The sequence below is a fragment of the Mandrillus leucophaeus genome, unplaced genomic scaffold (genome assembly GCF_000951045.1).
Source record: "Mandrillus leucophaeus isolate KB7577 unplaced genomic scaffold, Mleu.le_1.0 Scaffold71, whole genome shotgun sequence".
Taxonomy (NCBI): domain Eukaryota; kingdom Metazoa; phylum Chordata; class Mammalia; order Primates; family Cercopithecidae; genus Mandrillus; species Mandrillus leucophaeus.
In genome coordinates this window covers 3,940,058-3,958,301 of record NW_012107697.1, presented here as the reverse complement: position 1 = coordinate 3,958,301, position 18,244 = coordinate 3,940,058, and the positions used below count along the sequence as shown (strand labels likewise).

The 18,244-nt window shown below is 50.5% G+C and overlaps 1 protein-coding gene across 1 annotated transcript in view; it reads right to left on the bottom strand.

Annotated features, from left to right (window-relative positions):
- GRIK4 (glutamate receptor, ionotropic, kainate 4) overlaps positions 1–18,244 on the bottom strand; it is a 369,007-nt gene that overhangs the window by 113,401 nt on the left and 237,362 nt on the right. The window contains exons 8-10 of the mRNA XM_011964977.1: positions 13,599–13,760; positions 1,875–2,027; positions 850–954 (exon numbers count right to left, since the gene is read on the bottom strand). Of these exons, the coding sequence (XP_011820367.1) occupies positions 850–954; positions 1,875–2,027; positions 13,599–13,760 (420 nt within the window). The remainder of the gene's footprint in view (positions 1–849; positions 955–1,874; positions 2,028–13,598; positions 13,761–18,244) is intronic.

Genomic DNA, 18,244 nt, shown 5'->3' with positions numbered 1-18,244 from the left:
GTGGTGGTGATGGTGGTGGTAGTGATGACAGTGGTGGTGGTGGTGGTGATCATTTGTGGTGGTGATGATGGTGTTGGTGGTAGTGGTGATGGTGGTGGTGGTGGTGGTGGTAATGATGGTGGTGGTAGTGGTGATGGCAGTGGTGGTGATCATGGTGGTGGTGGTGGTGGTGATGGTGGTGGTAGTGATGGTGGTGGTGGTGCTGATGATGATCATGATGGTGGTGGTGGTGATGATGATGATGGTGGTGGTGGTGAAAAAGGGTAATGGTGGAGAATGAGCAAAGGAGTGGGGAGCTGAAAGGAACTATGAAGGACAAGGCATCCCTGCAATGACGGAGCAGGCAGGGAGCGGCCAGGAGAGGGGCTGTGCCATTGGCATGGGGGTGGGAGTTGTGGGTTGGTCAGAGAAGGGCAGACAGGAGACACCCAGCCATGCACTCCAACACTGAAGGTTTCCTTGGCCCACATGAGATACAGTCTCTGCCTTGCCAGCAGACTCCCTGGAGTCTAAATGGGCTCCAGGATTAGGGTCAGACTCAGGGAGTGAAATCCTCCCTGGGAATTCCTCCCTTACATGACACCCCCTTGCCTCCCCTTTCATCCCAATTCTCTCCCTCTTGGTATTTTGCTGGGGGTGTAGTCCCTGAGCCACAGTGACTGATCTGGTGGCAGGAAGGGGGAGGCTGGTGCAGGCCAGGAGCCTCGCCCAGGATCCAACCTGCTGCTCTTGGGGATAACTGGGAGTAGGAGGCCATCCAAAACACCAAAGGCATCGATGAAATGGGCTGGGGTCAGAGAAGGAAACAGAGAGGAGGACCTGCCATCACCACGGCACAGCTGTGCTTACCTGCCGAAAACCATTCCTTGTGAACTGTAAGATTTTCAAGGCATAGTTGGACCTCTGGCCTTTGCTGTTGAATTCAATGTGGCCGGTAAGACCTTCCAATTCTACCTGTCCAAGAGAGAGTGAGTTACAGCACCAAACAGGCCCCAGGTTACACTTGCCCCTAAGCAAGATTTCTACACAGGGGCTATTTAAGGATGCCCTGAAGAGGCAAAGCAGTTAAGATCCTTCTCCTGCCCACTCACAGCCAAGGCATCTTGAGATGACAAATGTGATGTCTGCAGAGACAATTCAGACTTGGCTTGGCCTGGAGTAGGAGAAGAATGCTTCCCCAATAACGCCATACCAACTGCACAAACCAACCCAGTCATGGTGCTAACTTGAGCTCACATTCCTCTCGGCCCCTCCTCCAGGCCTTTGGCTGTCCACAGCATCCATCCTCTCTGGGCAGGCGCTCACCCACTCCCAGGCCCACAGGAAGTGAGGATGACTCTCCACCTAACTCTAAATGCAAAGTCCGAGACATTGTGCTGCAGCAGGCCTCTCTGACAGAAGTCTTCCGTGTGGGGTAGAGATCCACATTCATCCACCAGAGGAGGCATGGCTGGGGAGGACAACAATGGGAAACCCAGCCAAGCTAGAAGTCTTGAGCCTGCAACTCCCACTGGGATGCCAGTCTCCAGCAGCACCACCCTTGCCCAGCTGTGTGGAGCTTTGCTGAGAACACTGCTGAGCAGACAGGCCAGGTGCTAAGTCTGGAATTCAGGGGCCCATTAACAGCATAAGGCTCGAGGGCTGTTGCCTTCTGAACAAACTTCCATGGATTCTCAGTGGTTATTGCGGCTTAGGGAACAAATGTGGCTCATGATGCATTCAACTGGGGTCACTAGAGAACACTGATTTATCCGGGGCTGTAATAAAAGGCACATTTTGGGGAAGCCTGGAGTTGAGGGACTATTGTACCTTGAACCAAGTGTCCCACCCCACCAGCCTGGGCACAGCCCTGTAGGGCCTCAGCCGCTCCTCACCATGCGCAGGTAGTTCATGAGGCTGGTGCCGTGCTGCCAGATCTGGGCCGAGCCGCAGGACAGGGGCTTCACGCCGATCTCCTGGCTCCGGTTCAGTTCCTGCACCGCAGTCACCACAGCATAGACAGCATCAAACAGCAGGGCCGAGGAGAGCTGGGAGAGGCCCGGAAGCAGGCAGAGGGAGGGAGTGATGGGTGTAGAGGAAGGAAGGGAAGGGAGGGAGAAAAGAAGAGGACGGAAGAAGAAAAGAGAAAGCAAAAGAAAGGGAAATAAGAGTGCATCTTCATCGCCCTTGGCCCACGTCCTGTCTCTGGGCCAGCTCTACTGCATCCAATAGTCAGGTACTCACCCAAGACACATAATGGTGACAAAGGCTGCTCTGGGATTCAAGCCTTGAACTGGCCCTTTGGGCCCCAAATGACTTCAAGTGTACCCTTTTTTCTCTGCTCCAGGGAAACAAGCAACTGCCATTGCTCCCAGGAATCCTCAAGAGGCAGGTAGGGCTGCTTATGTCAAGAAGAGAAAGGAACCTGGCCACTGCCCCCTATCTGCGCATTCTATAAGGCTCAGTTGAAGGTCACTTCCTCCTGCAAGACCCCACGATATTGTTTCTTCCTAAATGTGCCTCATATTAGTCCACTTTGTACTGTACAACTTGATGAGTAGGTATGAGGCACATGGTAAGTTCAAAGCCCAAAGATGAGTAGGAGCCTATTCCTGTGATTACAGCAGGATGGGGAAGGGAGGTACGAGGAGACAGGGCACGAATAAGGGGAACATAAGACAGGGTGTGGCAGGTCCACAAAGGTCTTGCCGGGGATGGGTTCCAAAGAGGGAAACATCTGGTTGGGCAATTGAGAAAGTCTTTCATGGAGGATGCTGCACTGGAACTGAGCACTGAAGGATGGGGAGTTGCTGGCAAGAGGGAAAGGCATTCCAGAGCATGGAACTGCAGGAACAAAGACTAGAAGGTGGAGAGTTGGACCATTCCTAGAGGGAGGGGAGGGGAGATAAGGGGTGGGGCTGGAGAAAGCAATCCATCGGACATGTGACAGGGGTCATTCCATGCAGGGCCTGAAAGTCAGGGAAGAGGTCAGCACAGTTGTGTGCCCACGTTTTCATCCTCCCTATTAAACTGCAAGCTTCTCAGGGTGGAGAACACACAGGACCTTAATCTCTACATTCTGCACAGCATCTGTTATGGGGCTTGTCATGTGACTGGCCCCCAAGACATCTGCTTGACTTGAGTTAACTTCTGGCTGAAATCTGCCCACTACCCAATAAATGGACACAATGTTCGCAGCCTGTGGGGAGGGGAAAGCTGGGTATCTTGGTGGAGGTGGTAGGAGTGGAAAGACAGAAGCCACCTGTCCTTGAGGAACTTGCAATCTAAGGAGATAATACTACACTATGTTAATGTATGCGGGGTCCCTGGCAATACAAACAAACAAACAAACCCTAGTAAGTGCAATTGACTATATACTCAGTACTGTGCCAGGGCCCTGAGGGGGGCCAGGAAGGCAGGTGGAGGCCTCCTGGGGGGAGTGGTGTTACAGGGCTAGAAGTCCACACACAGCCCCATTACAAAGCAAGTTCCTTCACTGAAACCAGACATTCCATCACTGGCGACTCAACATTGCCCCTTCCAAGCCTCCTCTTTCAACTGATGGCATCCTCGTGAGGGTCCCACGGGAGACCCTGTGAGAGCAACATTCCATGGGACCGAGTGCTTACAGCCTGCCTCCTTCCTAGCCAGCCCTGGGACACCAGCGCCCTCCAAGGCTGGATGGAGGGATGCTGTCGCAGGGTTTTCAAGCTCTCCAGGCGGTGTAAGCAGTGTGAGATAGCGAGGTGCTGAGGAAAGAGCTTGAAAGCATGAATACCAAACCCAGAGTCCAGACCCCAGCCCTACACTATGTGCTGAGTGATCCCAGGCACGTGAATCCCTCCAAGTAAGCAACAATTTCTGCATCTGTAAAAGAGAAGCAGCGACAGTCCCTGCCTCAGAAGTCTGTAAAAGTGCTCTGCAAACGGCCAGTGTCAGAAGACAGCATTCCTGAGGGCAGGGGCTGTGCTCTCAGCTCCAGACAGATGTCAGCAGGTGCTCAGGAAGCAGGTGTTGACTGAACTAAGCAAGGCTCCAGGGAGTGGTAAGGACAGGGGGCTACAGGCATGGTGGATGGCCTTATTTCCTACCCAGTTTTGCTACGTGTTCGGCCAGGAGGCCTATGAGGGGAACTGCGTGAGCCAGCTCTGGGTAATCTCTTTAAAAGGTAATTACAGAGCAAAACAGTCAACAAAGTTTGTCTATTCCAGTCCAAGTTCACCTGCATCACAAAACCACCTGGCTGCTGTATGCTTTCTCCCTCCCTCTCCCTCTCTCCCTCCCTCTCTTGCTGCTTCTTCCCCTCCTTGCCTTGCTTCTTTGTTTTATTCCCACTTTTATTCAGCCACTACCATCTGGCAGGTACCATAGACCTCAACACCTTCCCACTCTCCACAGAGACACTGGACCAGGCCACTGCCTTCGGCCTCCATCGAGTCTCCTGCATCCCCTGCTCCAACTCCCCTCCTGTCGGTCCCTGGGTCCCGGAGCCTCCTGGAACCCGAAGACTAAGCAACAAAGGGCACCGAATTCTCACCATGGGGAACAGTGGACACCTCTGCAGTCCTGCTGAGCTAGGATGAGCTGGGCTAACACGCCACACTCCCGAGTCCCTCCATCCATTGTCTTCCATTCTCTCTTCTCTACCTCCCTGCTCTTCCCCTTTGCCCTCAGTTCCTTCTTCATTGGATTCACCCTGCATGGCAGCGAATGCTCCTTTGCAAGCCTACAACCGTCCTTGTCCTTCCATGTAACTCACTTTCCCCTGAGCACATGTGGCTCTTTTATCAATGGGCCTCTCACGTGCCACAAACTAATGCTGCAGACTCCCCCTTTCTGGCTTAGACAAATTGAGGGGAAGTTAGCTGCCCCTACTGAAATTGGCTTCTAGATTCCTCTGTTTGGCTATTTAAATGATACTATAAACCAATTTCTGTCCCACCTTCTCCCTTGCCTCCCAGTTAATCTCATCATTCTCAGATTCCCAAAACTGCGGAGTGTTTGAGCTGGAAGGCATTCTAGAAAAAAACTCATCCAGCCAGGCCCGGTGGCTCATGCCTGTAATCCCAACCCTTTGAGAGGCCAAGGCAGGGGGATCACTTTGAGGTCAGAGGTTCGAGACCACCCTTGCCAACATGGTGAAACCCCACCTCTAGTATAAATACAAAAATCAGGGGCCAGGCACAGTGGCTCACGCGTGTAATTCCAGCACTTTGGGAGGCCGAGGCATGTGGATCATGAGATCAGGTGATCGAGACCATCCTGGCTAACATGGCGAAAACCCATCTCTACTAAAAATACAAGAAAATTAGCCAGGCGATGTGGCTGGCACCTGTGGTCACAGCTACTTGGGAGGCTGAGGCAGGAGAATGGCATGAACCCAGGAGGCGGAGCTTGCAGTAAGCCAAGATCATGCCACTGCACTCCAGCCTGGGCAACAGAGAGAGACTCTGTCTCAAAAAAAAAAAGAAAAAGAAAAAGAAAAAAAAATCAGCCGTGTGTGGTTGTGTGCGCCTATAATCCCAGCTACTCGGGAGGCTGAGGCAGGAGAATCGCTTGAACCTGGGAGGTGGCGGCTGCAGTGAGCCAAGATTGCACCACTTCTTCTTTTACGAATGAAGAAACTGAGGCACAAGACATTCTTCTCTTGCCCAAGGTCACAAAGCAAGGCCTGGAGGCCCGGCACCCCTTTGTCCAGCCTGGCTTCCTCCCCTCTCCACAGCACTGTCCTCCACCTCTGTCCCGCTGAGAAGCCCAGGCTGTCGTTGCTCTATCAGATTTATTCTTATGCCTCATCTCCTAGGACAACTTGGGGCAATCTTTCATTGTTGCCTTCTCAGCAGCAGATGGGAGCGTGGGACTCTGGCGCCAGGGTGCGGGCAGGAAGGGGTGGTGGGCAGGCTTCTTGAATGCCCTGGGTTGGGGCCATCACCCAGTTTGCCTCCTGGCCAGACTGGCTGTTTGTCCTCACGTTAGCCCCTCAGTTAAGAGCCATTAGCCATTGGCTGCCTACCTAGCACCCATTCTCCCCTTCTTCCTCCTATTTTATTCAGGTATCCTTCCTTGTCCCAAGCTGCAAGGAGCTTCAGAGGAGGCTGAGCCAGCCCCAGGTCCCAGGGAATCCTGGGTGGTCCAAGATTCCCAGGCCAATATGTGATTTGGGACTGTGTGAGTGACCCCATTGAAACAATGAGCCATGAACAGCGGCCTGGAAGGAGGGGCTTGCTTCTCAGGGAAGTTTCCTGTCTCCTAAGAGGACGCTCCTTCTCTCTCCTCTGGACATGTCTGTGTCTGGTTGGGATGCTTGGACTGCTGCAGCCAGCCCAGCTCCAGCCTGAGCATGAAGCTGGCACCAAGCAGGGACACAGCAGAGATGGAAAAGATTTGGTCTCCAACCTCATCACTCCGGAATCTTGCTAAGCCACGCAGTAACACATTTCCGTTTTCCCACAAGGCATTTTAATACAGGGTTTCTGTTGCCGAGAGTACTCTGGTACCAAGGCCCTGGGGATCCCTTTCCTCGCAGAGGCATTGTTGCACGAGGCCCCAGAGTCTACAGGCCCCCTTCCCAGGTCCCCTCTTCCTCCGGTGAGGCTGTGTGCTGGTCCCCAAGAGACCCTCATCACGGCACAGTTGCAGAGAAAGCGCCACGCCGTTTCTCACATCCTCCCACCAAGCCCCCAGCTTGTTCCTGCTACATGGTTGCCACTATTCCCACTCCGTCTGGGACATGGTTTCCTTGGCTGATGCTCTCTTATTAGCGCATGATGTGGATGCTGAGAGATCCGTGCATGCCTGGTGGCAATGTTCTTTGGCATCTCCAACTCCAAGGCCTTCAAGATTCTTCGAGTGCTTCTAGTACTAATGCCAGCTAGGGATGCTGGGCGCGGGGAGCAGGTGGAAGGAAAATCCTCAAGGTTCTGGTCTCCTCTCCATCTGTGCGTGGCCTTCAGAGGGGCGAAACCAGTGACGAGTCCCCCGTAGGCTCTGGGCTTTACGGTTCCTCTGTGTGGTTCAGCCTGGGCTGGTCAGAGCTGACCCCTCCTAAACCCCAAACGTATTCTCTCCCAGTGCAGTCTCCTCGGGTTCCTCCGCCCATCACCAGGCCACTCTCTTCTACAGGCTCCTGGCAATCTGCTCACACTTCTCACCTGGATCCTTCAAACTGCTCTGAGAATTCACTTCCCAACCCTTGTGCCTGCAGCTTTCTCCTCGCAGTCACCAATCTCCTGCCCTCACCCAATTTCTCCTCTGATGGTGTGCGAGCCTGTCATCTCTCTGCCTCATCAGTTTTTCCATCTTGTTTCAGATCTCCATCCCATAGCATCTTTCTCCCTCTCCTAATTGCTTTCTCCCTCCGCTATTACTTACTCATTTAGCTCTGGAAAGCATTTGGGGCTACAGTCAGGGAGAAGCAGTTTCTATTACAAAAGCCCTCCGGGCCTGGCGTGGTAGCACATGCCTATAATCCCAGCACTTTGGGAGGCCGAGGCGGGTGGATCACGAGGTCAGGAGATTGAGATCATCCTGGCCAACATGATGAAATCTCATTTCTACTAAAAATACAAAAAAGTAGCCAGGTGTGGTGGCACGTGCCTATAGTCCCAGATACTTGGGAGGCGGCAGGAGAATTGCTTGAACCCAGGAGGCAGAGGTTGCAGTGAGCCGAGATTGTGCCACTGCACTCCAGCCTAGGCAACAAAGAGAGACTCCATCTCAAAAAAAAAAAAAAAAGAAAAGCCCTCCATCCATGTCTCCACTTCTGGGCCCACCAGGGGAAGGAGGCGTCCCCCTGCCTCACTCCATTTCCACCCCTTCTCTGCTCTCTTATTCCATTTCCTTTTCCTCTCTGTCTTTCTGTGGCCTCCGCTCCTCATCTGTGTGTGCACGCCTCTTGGTTTTTGTCTCTGCTTCTCCTGTCCCTGTCTCTTCTAAATACTAAATCCCCCAAATGGCTCAGTCCTCATTTAAAATCCTCTCCTCTTCCTTGGCACCAAAACATTGCTTGGCAATGAACCCTCGATTCTCTTGTTTTTATATTTTCATTTGGTTCTTCATTGTTATTTTCTTTTGAGCTGTTTGCAAATTGTTTAGGGGAATGCAAAGCTCTGTATAAATTAAGATGAATCAATTCTGACTCAGGGAGCTGTGGCTGAGTTCCTTCCCCCTCCCATGACATGAAAATAAGAATATCTCCTAAATGCACACCTGTAACCCTCATCTCTCTCCACGCCCCAGATGACGGGATTCCCAGGATCCTCCCGGATGCCGATTTGTCTCTGAACTTCTGCAGCTTAAACTCTACCCCCCAATATAAAACCAGGACAGGAACCATTAAAATCTCATGGAATCGTTCTTACAATCTGGATTTTATTCAATGAAATAAACACTTAATTACAAACATCTGCTTTAGCCTAAATTCTAATTACTTAATCTAGCCATCTGTAATTTTAATGATTTTCCAGGATTTTTGTTCTTTGCCGCGTGATTAATGGGAACGGCGTGTGAAGCTAGCGGGTGTGCGTCTCCATTTGCGACACCCCGTCTTCTGCTTGCATTGTCTCAGGCAGAAGCACGTTTGCAGCTTCTGTTGGCCACCTGGCAGGTATGGCCTGGGGGCAGGTATGGCCTGGGGGCGTGGACTGATCCCGAAGGTTAGGAATAGTGGGAGACACTTACCCAAGTCAGGAGAAAAAGGCAATGGAGAGAAGAAAGTGCCAAGAGTGAAGAAAGAGCAGGGAACATCATGTGGAGAGAGAGAAACAGAAAGGAAGGTCTAGGGAGAAAAGGGTAAAGAAGGGGAGAAGAGGGAGAGAAAGAGAGAACGTCCCCACTGAGGCTGGAGCTGTAGCCTTTGTAGAACGCTCGATGGCGGGGACAGAACCAGACTGTTTTCCTGGAACGGACTCCCTCTCGCCTTCCAGCTCCCCAGAACATAAAAGAGCTGGGCTGTTTGTGCTGTGAATTTCTCAGCCTCCAAAGAGACAGGAAGAGGCACCACTTTTCAAAAGCTGGTTGCTAAAGTGAGAAGCCTTGAGAAAGGTGTGTTGCTACTGTTGCTGCCGTGAGCTTCCTTTCCACACCCTGAGATGAGAGTGTCTGGAATACTTTCCCTTCCCTCTCAGAGGCCACAGAGACAGTAGCTGGAAGGTTCTCCGGCACTGGGAGACAGATGTAGGTTCTACTCCAGGTTATATTGGAGTGCTGATCTCGGGGGACCCTTGATGTGCCATCCAGCACTTCCAAGCCTCAGTTTCCCCACTTGTCCAAAAGGGCTACATGACCACTCTTAACTGTTACTAGGATGCCCTGAGGAGGAAAATAGGAGAAGGTGGGATAATTTCATGGGAAGGGCTACAGGAGTCTTCAGCTCTGTGCCCAGGTGAAACCCAGTGGGGTGGGCGCCCTGCTGTCCTCTGGAAGAAAGAACACTTGTCCATTTTATTGGCAAGAAAACCAAAGGGGCTTGGCTGAGAGAAAGCTGATTAAAGTAGACGCAGAATCTGTGACCGGCACAAGGACCAGCTGTAGGCCTGAGGTCCACATAGATGCTCCTCGCACAGTCCCATGAGACAGCCTCGAGCCCGCGCAGCTCAGCCCATCTTTACTCTTAGTCTCCACCAGCAGCACCGAGAGAGCCTCAGAGAACACCCCCACTCACTGAATACCCCCCAAGCATTCTTGCGGGGCATAAGATGCTGAGGCCTTCGGAAGTCTGACTTTGGACTGGGAAGGAGATAAACGAGGTCAGGGTTTCTATCTTTTAAACGGCCCTGGGCAGCATCCTCATGACAAGACACCCTCTCCAGTCCACTGAGCGAGGCAGCACAGCGCCCCTGCTCCACTGGGATGCCGTGACCCTGCCTGGTGTATTGCACACAGATGAGCAGCAAATGACTGGCCTCCCTTTCTTCCGGCAAGCCTTCCCCGACCTCTGCAGGCAGAACTCAGGGGCTTTCCTCCGCTTCCATGAGAGTAACATAAGCCCAGGAGTCACCTTCCCAGGGGTGGAGGTGAACCCTGCTCCTGCATGGTGCATCTGGAGGACAGCGGCTTTGATCTTCACTGTGTGACTATGTGATGGAGCCAGCCCTTCATCCCACTCTGCCACGGTTTGTTTGGTCCCAAGTCTCATGTGGCAGTGACCCGGGTGGGTTGGATAAAGGGGGTGGACGCTTCACAAATGGCTTTGTGCCTTTCTCACGGGAGCGAGTGACTTTTCACTCCAGTTCCCACAAGAACTGGCTGTTGAGAAGAGCCTGACACCTCTTCCCCTCTCTCTTTGGCTTTCTCTCTTGCCATGTGAGCTGCAGACGCCCCCTCCCCTTGCCTTCCACCAAGAATGGAAGCTTCCTGAGGCCCTCACCAGAAGCAGATACCAGCTTCTTGTACAGCCTACAGAACCAGGAGCCAAATAAACCTTTTTTCTTCACAAATCACCCAGCCTCGGGTATTCCTTGATGGCAATACAAATGGACTAAGACGCACTCTGTATTTGGATATTCAGACTTTTTACCATGCGGCTTTGCATTTTTTTCCTCTAAAAGGGTAGAATACATTTCCTCACTCCCTAACATGGAGTTTGTGTGTGTGTCTTTCTTTGGCCAAGAAAATGAGTGTGTGCCTTTCTGGGAGCCTAGGACTAAGAGGTCCTTGTGTTTCCACTTGCTTTGCTGTCCTTCTGTCATCACCATGAGAATATGCCGGGCTGGCCTGCTGGTCCAGGGGAAGAGGTACTGGCCCCACGTAGGCCCAGTCTGGATTAGCCAACCCATGCATGCTGAGAGATCTCAACCAGAGCAGCAGAGCTGCCCAACCGAGCCAGCTTAGACGAGCGGCTCCCTCGCTGACCCACAGGTCCACGGGCTTTATAAATGTGTACTGTATGCATATTTATTGTGTATCATGAGATTTAGGAGTTGGCTGTTACACAGCATTTACATAGCAAAAGCTGCCTGATAAATTTAATAATGCCTATTCCAGCATCTGGCATATATAGGTTGTTATATTAACTTACTTGGTGAATAACTGTGAATTGAAGATAGAATCATATCTGATTCCATCTTCACAATAATGCTCTAAGACAGTCAGGCATAATTCACCTAAAATTATGGTAAAAGAATCTGAGGCCCACAGGGGTTACATCACTACCTAAGATCACATGGTGAGAAAGTGTCTAGGCCAGTATTCGACTCCAGGCTCTGTGACTCCAAGGCCAGTGATCTTTTCAGCCTGCCTGACCATGGCAGCGCTGACCCACAGCTCTCTGAAAGGCACTCCTGGCCTTTGTGCTGGATCCTTACAAAGAAGCCCACTAGGAACCGAAGGACCCTCATTTGTCTGCTCGTGGCCAATGTGAGCATCAATGCAAAGGCAGACACCCTTAGAGAGAATGAGGAAATAGGGCCTAGGACCATTTACTTCACTAGGCCAGATGCCAAATGTGGTGAGGCTTGGGTTGAAGGGAAAGAGACAGATTTTTTTTTTTTTCCTTTCTTGATACTGTGTTGCAAGCCTTTCAAATTGGCCAGCACCTATTAAAATACTGGACTGAGAACTGTAGGAACAGCAGACTCGGCTGGGAGAACAGGGCTTGCATTGCTGCTGGGGGTTGGGTCTGATCCTGCACATGAAACTGTGCTTTGAGATGTCCCTCTCTGTCCCTCAAACCATTTAATGGGCATGACTCCTTCCTTCAGCTGCCCTCCCCAGTCCTTCCCATGGATTTTTGCCTATTTTAGGTCTAAAATAGCTTGTTGGGATGGGTTCCATAAACCTTCATGAAACTCTGTTTCTCAAACCCCATCCTCCATCCTCCTGTCCCATTCCCTGGATCAAAGCTTCCTGAGTTTTCCATGAGCTCTGACCTCCTTAGCTATCCCTTCCTTCCTAATATATCCACGAGGCCACATGATCATAAAAGCACAGAATTTTGTGAAAGGTCATTAAGTCCAAGCCCTGGCTTCCGCAGCCCGCCTCCAAGGTCACCATGTTGACTAAGCACTAATTAGACGCCAAGTGTGCAGATGTCTAGATATGCCTTTGCCTCTGGGCATATTTTATCAAAGACAGGCATCCCTCCTATTTTTAAAACTCACCAGAGAATTTCCCACTCCAGGAGTGTACCCAATTCCATTGCCATCTCCTAGACCTGATGCTTTTCCACTTCTATCTATAACTCATCATTCCGCCTGACTCACTCACTCACTCATTCACTCAACAAATACCTAGTAACTGCAGACATGTGTTGCTTAACAGTGGGGACACATTATGAGAAATGCATCATCACGCAATTTCTTCATTGTGTGACCATCAGAGAGTGTGCTTACACAAACCTAGATGCTATAGCCTACTACACTCTTAGGCTATATGGTATAGCGTAGTGCTCCTGGGCTACAAACCTGTATGGTATGACTGTACTGGATACTGTAGGCAATTGTAACACAGTGGTACGTACTTGCATATCTAAACATACCCAAACATAGAAAAGGGACAAGAAAAATGTGCTATTATCATCTTTGGAACCTCCATCATATAAGTTGTCCATTGCTGACCAAAATGTCATTATGCACGCATCACTGTACTTCCACCTAGCCAGGCTCAATTACAGTACAGCATAGCAAGGAAATGACAGTCCTAGAGAGATGCAAAGTGGCACGGAGGTTAAAAGTATAAACAGTAAAGCCATACGGCCTGGGTTCTGGTCCTGGTCCTCTGCTCACTGGCTGTGTGACCCTGGGCTATTTGCCTAACCTTTCTGGGCTTCGGTTTTATCATCTGTAAAATGGAAACACTGATAGTAGCTGCCTCAGGAAGTTGTAGTGAGCATCACAAGCGCTGCCTCGTGGAGCTTTTAAAAATAAAATAATGTGTATAATGGGGCTAGGCAGGGCATAAAAAGCCACACAATCCTAGTCTCCTGAGAACTTGGCTCTTAACAAATGTACACAAGCAGATATTCTTGGCCTGCCCCACAGAGAAGAACATCCAACTCAGTGGAGAATGGTCATGGAAAGGTTTGCTCCCGTTACACGAGCCGGAAGGGGCCAGAACTGCAGGGAGGAAGCACAGCGACTGGGCAGAGAGGAGCCACTCCGGATGAGCCCTGACTCAGGAAGTGGCCAGGGGGTGGACAGAGCACCAGACCAGGAGCCAGGAGTCCTGGGGCTAGTTCCACTCTGCAACAGCCTCGATGTTTGCCCTTGAACAAGACCCCCACATCCCCACTCCACATCCCATTCCAGCCTGGGCTTCAGTTTCCTTATGTGAAAAATGAGGGAGAAGATCAGCTTAAAGGCCCCTCCAAATGATTCTTGGATCCTAAACTCAGGTAGCTCTCGGCAATGCTATTATTGAGAGTCTGGCCGCGGGGGACCTGCAGACATCACTAAGTGACAACCCCGTACCTCTACACAGCCTCTCCCCGCTGTCTACAGCTCACTGCTTCCCAAACATCACCCCCTGCAACCACTTCCCGCACTTTCTACCTCCCTTTCTGAGCTGGGACGGGAGCGGAAGACGGCTGGACTCCAGGAGGGTGTGTTGCCCAGGGGCTGGTCCACAGAGGGGCGATGTGCAGAGGCCAAGGGGCACCAGGAAGAGCTCTGGCGGGTACTTACCGCAGGCCCAGTGAAGGGCACATGATCACAGTTCTCCTGCCAGGACTGGTTGAGGCTCTGGGCAAACTCTTGGAAGAAAGCATGGGATTGGTTGAAAATGGAAAATCCCAGGATGTTGACACGATCATCCACAAGGCTGTCCATTCTCTGGAGTGAGAACTCCTGGAAAGACCCAGCATCAGAAATAAGAACATAGTTAGGAAAGGGTGAAGTGAGGGATGGACTTCGGTAGAGCACGTCCAGGTACCTCATTCTAGTCCAGAGAACACCAGAGAGTCTGTTGGGACCTAGGAGTCCAGAGTTAATGAGAGTTTTTCTAGGAGTTAACACTGTGACAGTGGAGGGTGAAGGAGGAAAAAAAAAGCAGAATGATCTCTAAACAAGTATATACAAGATGCACCAGCTAGAGAAAGAAAGAAAAAAGCCATGTGCCCAGTGGAGGCAGCACTAGGCACACGGGGTTTTTTCCACGGGAAGTGGGATGCTTGAGCGGTGTCTTGAAGGATATATAGGCATTTTCTGGGTGGAGAACTGTGGGTGGTCAAAGGCTACTCCAGCCAGAAATCCCCACGTATACAAGGGCACAGAGCTGAGAAAGTGCATGGCCTTTTCAGTCAACTGCCCGTGCTGTACTTGTACTTTGATGAAGACGTCACTTCTTAAAGTGTGATTCTACCGTCAGCATCATCCAGGTTCCTTTTTAAAAAATGACAGGGCTGGGTGCGGTGATTCACACTTGTAATCCCAGCACTTTCGGAGGCCGAGGCAGACGGATCACTTGAGGTCAGGAGTTCGAGACCAGACTGACCAACATGATGAAACTCCATCTCTACTAAAAATACAAAACTAGCCAGGTGTAGTGGTGCATTCCTGTAATCCCAGCTACTTGGGAGGGTGAGGCAGGAGAATCACTTGAACCCAGGAGGCAGAGGTTGCAGTGAGCTGAGATCGTGCCATTGCACTCCAGCCTGGGCAAGAAGAGCAAAGCTCCATCTCAAAAAAAAAAAAAAAAAAAAAAAAAAAAAGGATGATTCCTGAACCCCACCTAATACCACCTGAACCCGAATCTGGGGAGCTGAGGCCCAGGAGCTTGCATTTCCAGCAGGACCCTAAGTCTTATACACCTGAAGTGTGGGTTAGCACACTGGATACAAGGGGGCCTGGGAGAGGGATGGTGAGAAACAAAGCTGGGGCAGTCAGCAGACGCCAGACCATAAGAGTGAGGATGTCAGGCTTGCGAATGTGCCCTTTGTCCTAGGTGTCATGGAACCCAAGGGAACTGTCAGCGGAGGAATGCCAAAACCAAGTTTGCTTTCCCAGAACCTCAACCTGAGGGTTTGTGGGTAGGGTGGTGCCTTCATTTACCACTAATTTTTGCATTCACTTGATAAACATTTAAGCATTTATCATGTGCCAGACATGGTTCTAGGCGTGGAGGATACGGATGAGAGGGACACACTTGCTGCCCTCAGGAAGCCTGCAGTTAGTGGAAGAGACAGATAGTAAGGAAACAAATTCATCATCATTTCGTATAGCTAGGGGGATGGGACTTGGGGTGAGGGACTGCTACTTTAGATGAGGCAGTCAGGGAAACCCCATCTAAGGCAGTGATATTTAGAAGCTCAAAGGCGTTCTCCCTGCAACCCATGGTCCTCATGCAATCAGCCGGGTGGGGCCAAGTGACAGTCAGCAGGTGTGAGTGCACCAAGGCCAGTTAGAGTTATAGAGAGGGGCAGTGTCCTCCTCTGAGCTCGGAGCCCTGGCCCCCAAGATCTCCCTGGGCCCTGTACAGCGAAACCAGTCAAGAGGGTGTAGATTATCCAGCTCACTGATCCCTGCTCCCAGAAAGATGCCTTCAAATGTGTGTCAGGCCACCTTTTCACACAAAAATCACATTCATTGCAGGTTCATTCCAAGTGCCTTGCACACAGCTCCACACCCTGGGGGTACACAGGACTTCCAGACCCAAGGACTAGCCCATCAGCTACTCAGCCTGACATGACAGATGGCAAGCGCCTTGGGCTTTCCTTCTGGCCAGGCAGGCAGAAATATTGCTTTCCTCCAGGCAGTCTCCTCTTCTGAAGACTTAGCTGCTGTAGGCCCCTGGCGCCACCCTTGTGTCCTTGCCACACAGCTCCAGTCACTGCCAAGGTCTCAGGCTGCAGGCCTGAGCTCACCTGCCCAGAGCCTGGATTCATTAGCTTACACGTGCAAACTGGAGGTACCAAGCTTCTTCCTTTGAAGCCACCAATGCCTGACAGAGTGGATTTGGATAAGGATTAAGTGTATTTTGGATCCTGCCACATTCCCATTAGGGGAACAAGGACATGCCAGAGAATGTACTGATTCCTACACTGATATTATCTCCCATCTCTCTAACAGGGCAGCTGCCCATGTGCTGTGGGCTATCGGTAGGCACAAGGGGGCAGACGGCTAATGAGAAGAAGATTCATTTGGCAAGGATGCAGTGACTGGGGCAGAGCCAGACTGTTGCGGGCAAACCTGGGCACGGTTGGCAGGGGCTGGAAAATGTCCTCTTCCCTGGCTTCCTTATCATTGTGGGCAGACACATCAGTTCAACTCCATCCTCTCCCCACATGCAGAGCCTGATGGATGGAGGCTCATTTTAAGGAAGCCCTGAGGCCCTGGATGTCCACAGATTCACAGTGGCAGCTGGGGTGATACAGTGGACTCAGGCTTTGGTGTTCAAATCCAGGTTCCTTACCGCACTGGCTGTATGACTTTAAGCCAGGTCTGTAACCTTCTGGGCTTCAGATACTCGTTTTTAAAAAAGAAACAATATTAGCAACCTTATAGGTTATTTCAAGGAACAAGTAAGATGCATGCAAAGCTTAGCATCGTATTTGGCAAATACGACAGCTACTGAAAGACCACAGTGAAATCTGGGGCAGCTTCTGGCTCTCTGCCTCTTCAGTTCCACTTGTCTTGGAAACCTAAGTTAGGAAGGTATTCCCTTCAAATGCATGTTCTAGGTGGAGTAAGAATGAATGAGTTAATTACAGACACTTAGAGACAGTCTACCCAGAAGTCAGCCAGTCTGTCTTCCTGCTTTTTTATTCCTACCTTCTTATCCCTCAATTATACGCAACTTTCAAAGGCCAAACCAGATAAAAAGATAAAAAGATTCCAGAAGTTTCCTTGATAATTTGTTCTGTTTATAATGACTCATGGGATAGCCTGTGGAAGGACAAGGAAGGGGGAGGGGCACATTCTTTTACTGCCATTTCCCACGACACTCTAAGATTATAGTATCTAAGAATCCTTACAGTTAGGAAATTCTTTTCATCTAAACTTAGACTTTCCTGCTGCTATTGAAGACTATTGTCTAAAAGAACATGGGAAACAGCTGACCACCGCTAGTTTACAAACAATGAACATCTTCTGTGCCAGTATTTCTCAAAGTGTGTTCCTCAGGGCATTAGGTTTCCAGAAATTTCATGAAGACAAGTTTCCATGCTCAAATAAGGCTGGAAAACAATGCACATTATATCTGCCTTTTCAAGATTCATAATACTCACTAGCCTATTAAAGGCTGAAAAAAGTACGGCAGCGAAGCAGCTGGTTTCATTTTGTTTAACCCTGAATTTCCCAAACACACTGACCATGGAACAAATCAGGACCGTGGGTTTTTTTTCCTCCTCCAAAATCCATGAGTGCCTGGCAGTAGCATGCTTCAGAACGTAATCTGGGAAATGCTACTCTACATCTATTCAGAGAAACATTTCTTATAAATCCAAAGTCAAGTGGTGGGGGCATTTTGTGGAGACAGATAGTTCATAAAACTAACACATTTCAGGAATGGAAGGGATTAAAGTTCACCCAGTTTCTGCTGCCCACCCATCTTGAGTCCTACCCAGGAATGCACACCTGGCTCACTTAGGTTCCTACTCTGCCTCCCCAACCCCACCCCAGCCACACTGCCTGGCTGGTTGTAACCTTCATACAATGACAGAAAGGGCTGGAAGCAGTCCCTCAGGTGGAACAGGTCCTCATGGGGACCTTGATCCTCTTCTTACAAATGTCCCAGGAAGGGATGTCCTGAGGGTCCCTGCTCCCAACAAGCGTTGACTCCCATTGTCCCAAACCAGGGAACCAGGGTGAAGCACAGAGCAAATGAAACCTGGTAAAGCCAAGTGGTGGGGCAGAGACCAGGACCAGGTCTTCCACGACTCCACGTGTGGGTGGCTTTGTGACAGACCCCGTGTTGCAGTCTTTGTTCACACACGTGGCCTCTCTCTACAGAGGGCTGTGTGTTTCCAGGAAGTAAAGATACATTTGCCTCATTTTTGAACTTCACATTGCAGCTACAGAGTGCTTGATACCTAGAAGCTGTTTGGTCAATGCTGTTTTGAGGACAGTTGATTGACGACATCTTAATGCCTTGGGTCTCACTGTGGCCAACTCTAATACCGAGCACACCCTGTCACACCTCCAGAAGGTGTAAAAACATGCGTAGAAGCTGTGCTAACCACTGACTGTCGCCTGTGAATTGCATTACTGTATTTTTAAAAATCCTGACAGCTTGCTTTCTTATCACTGGGCTTTCACATGAAAAACATTTTTAAAACTGTGTGCATGTGTGTGTGTGTACACATGTGCATACGTGTGTGCAAATCTTTGTGTAT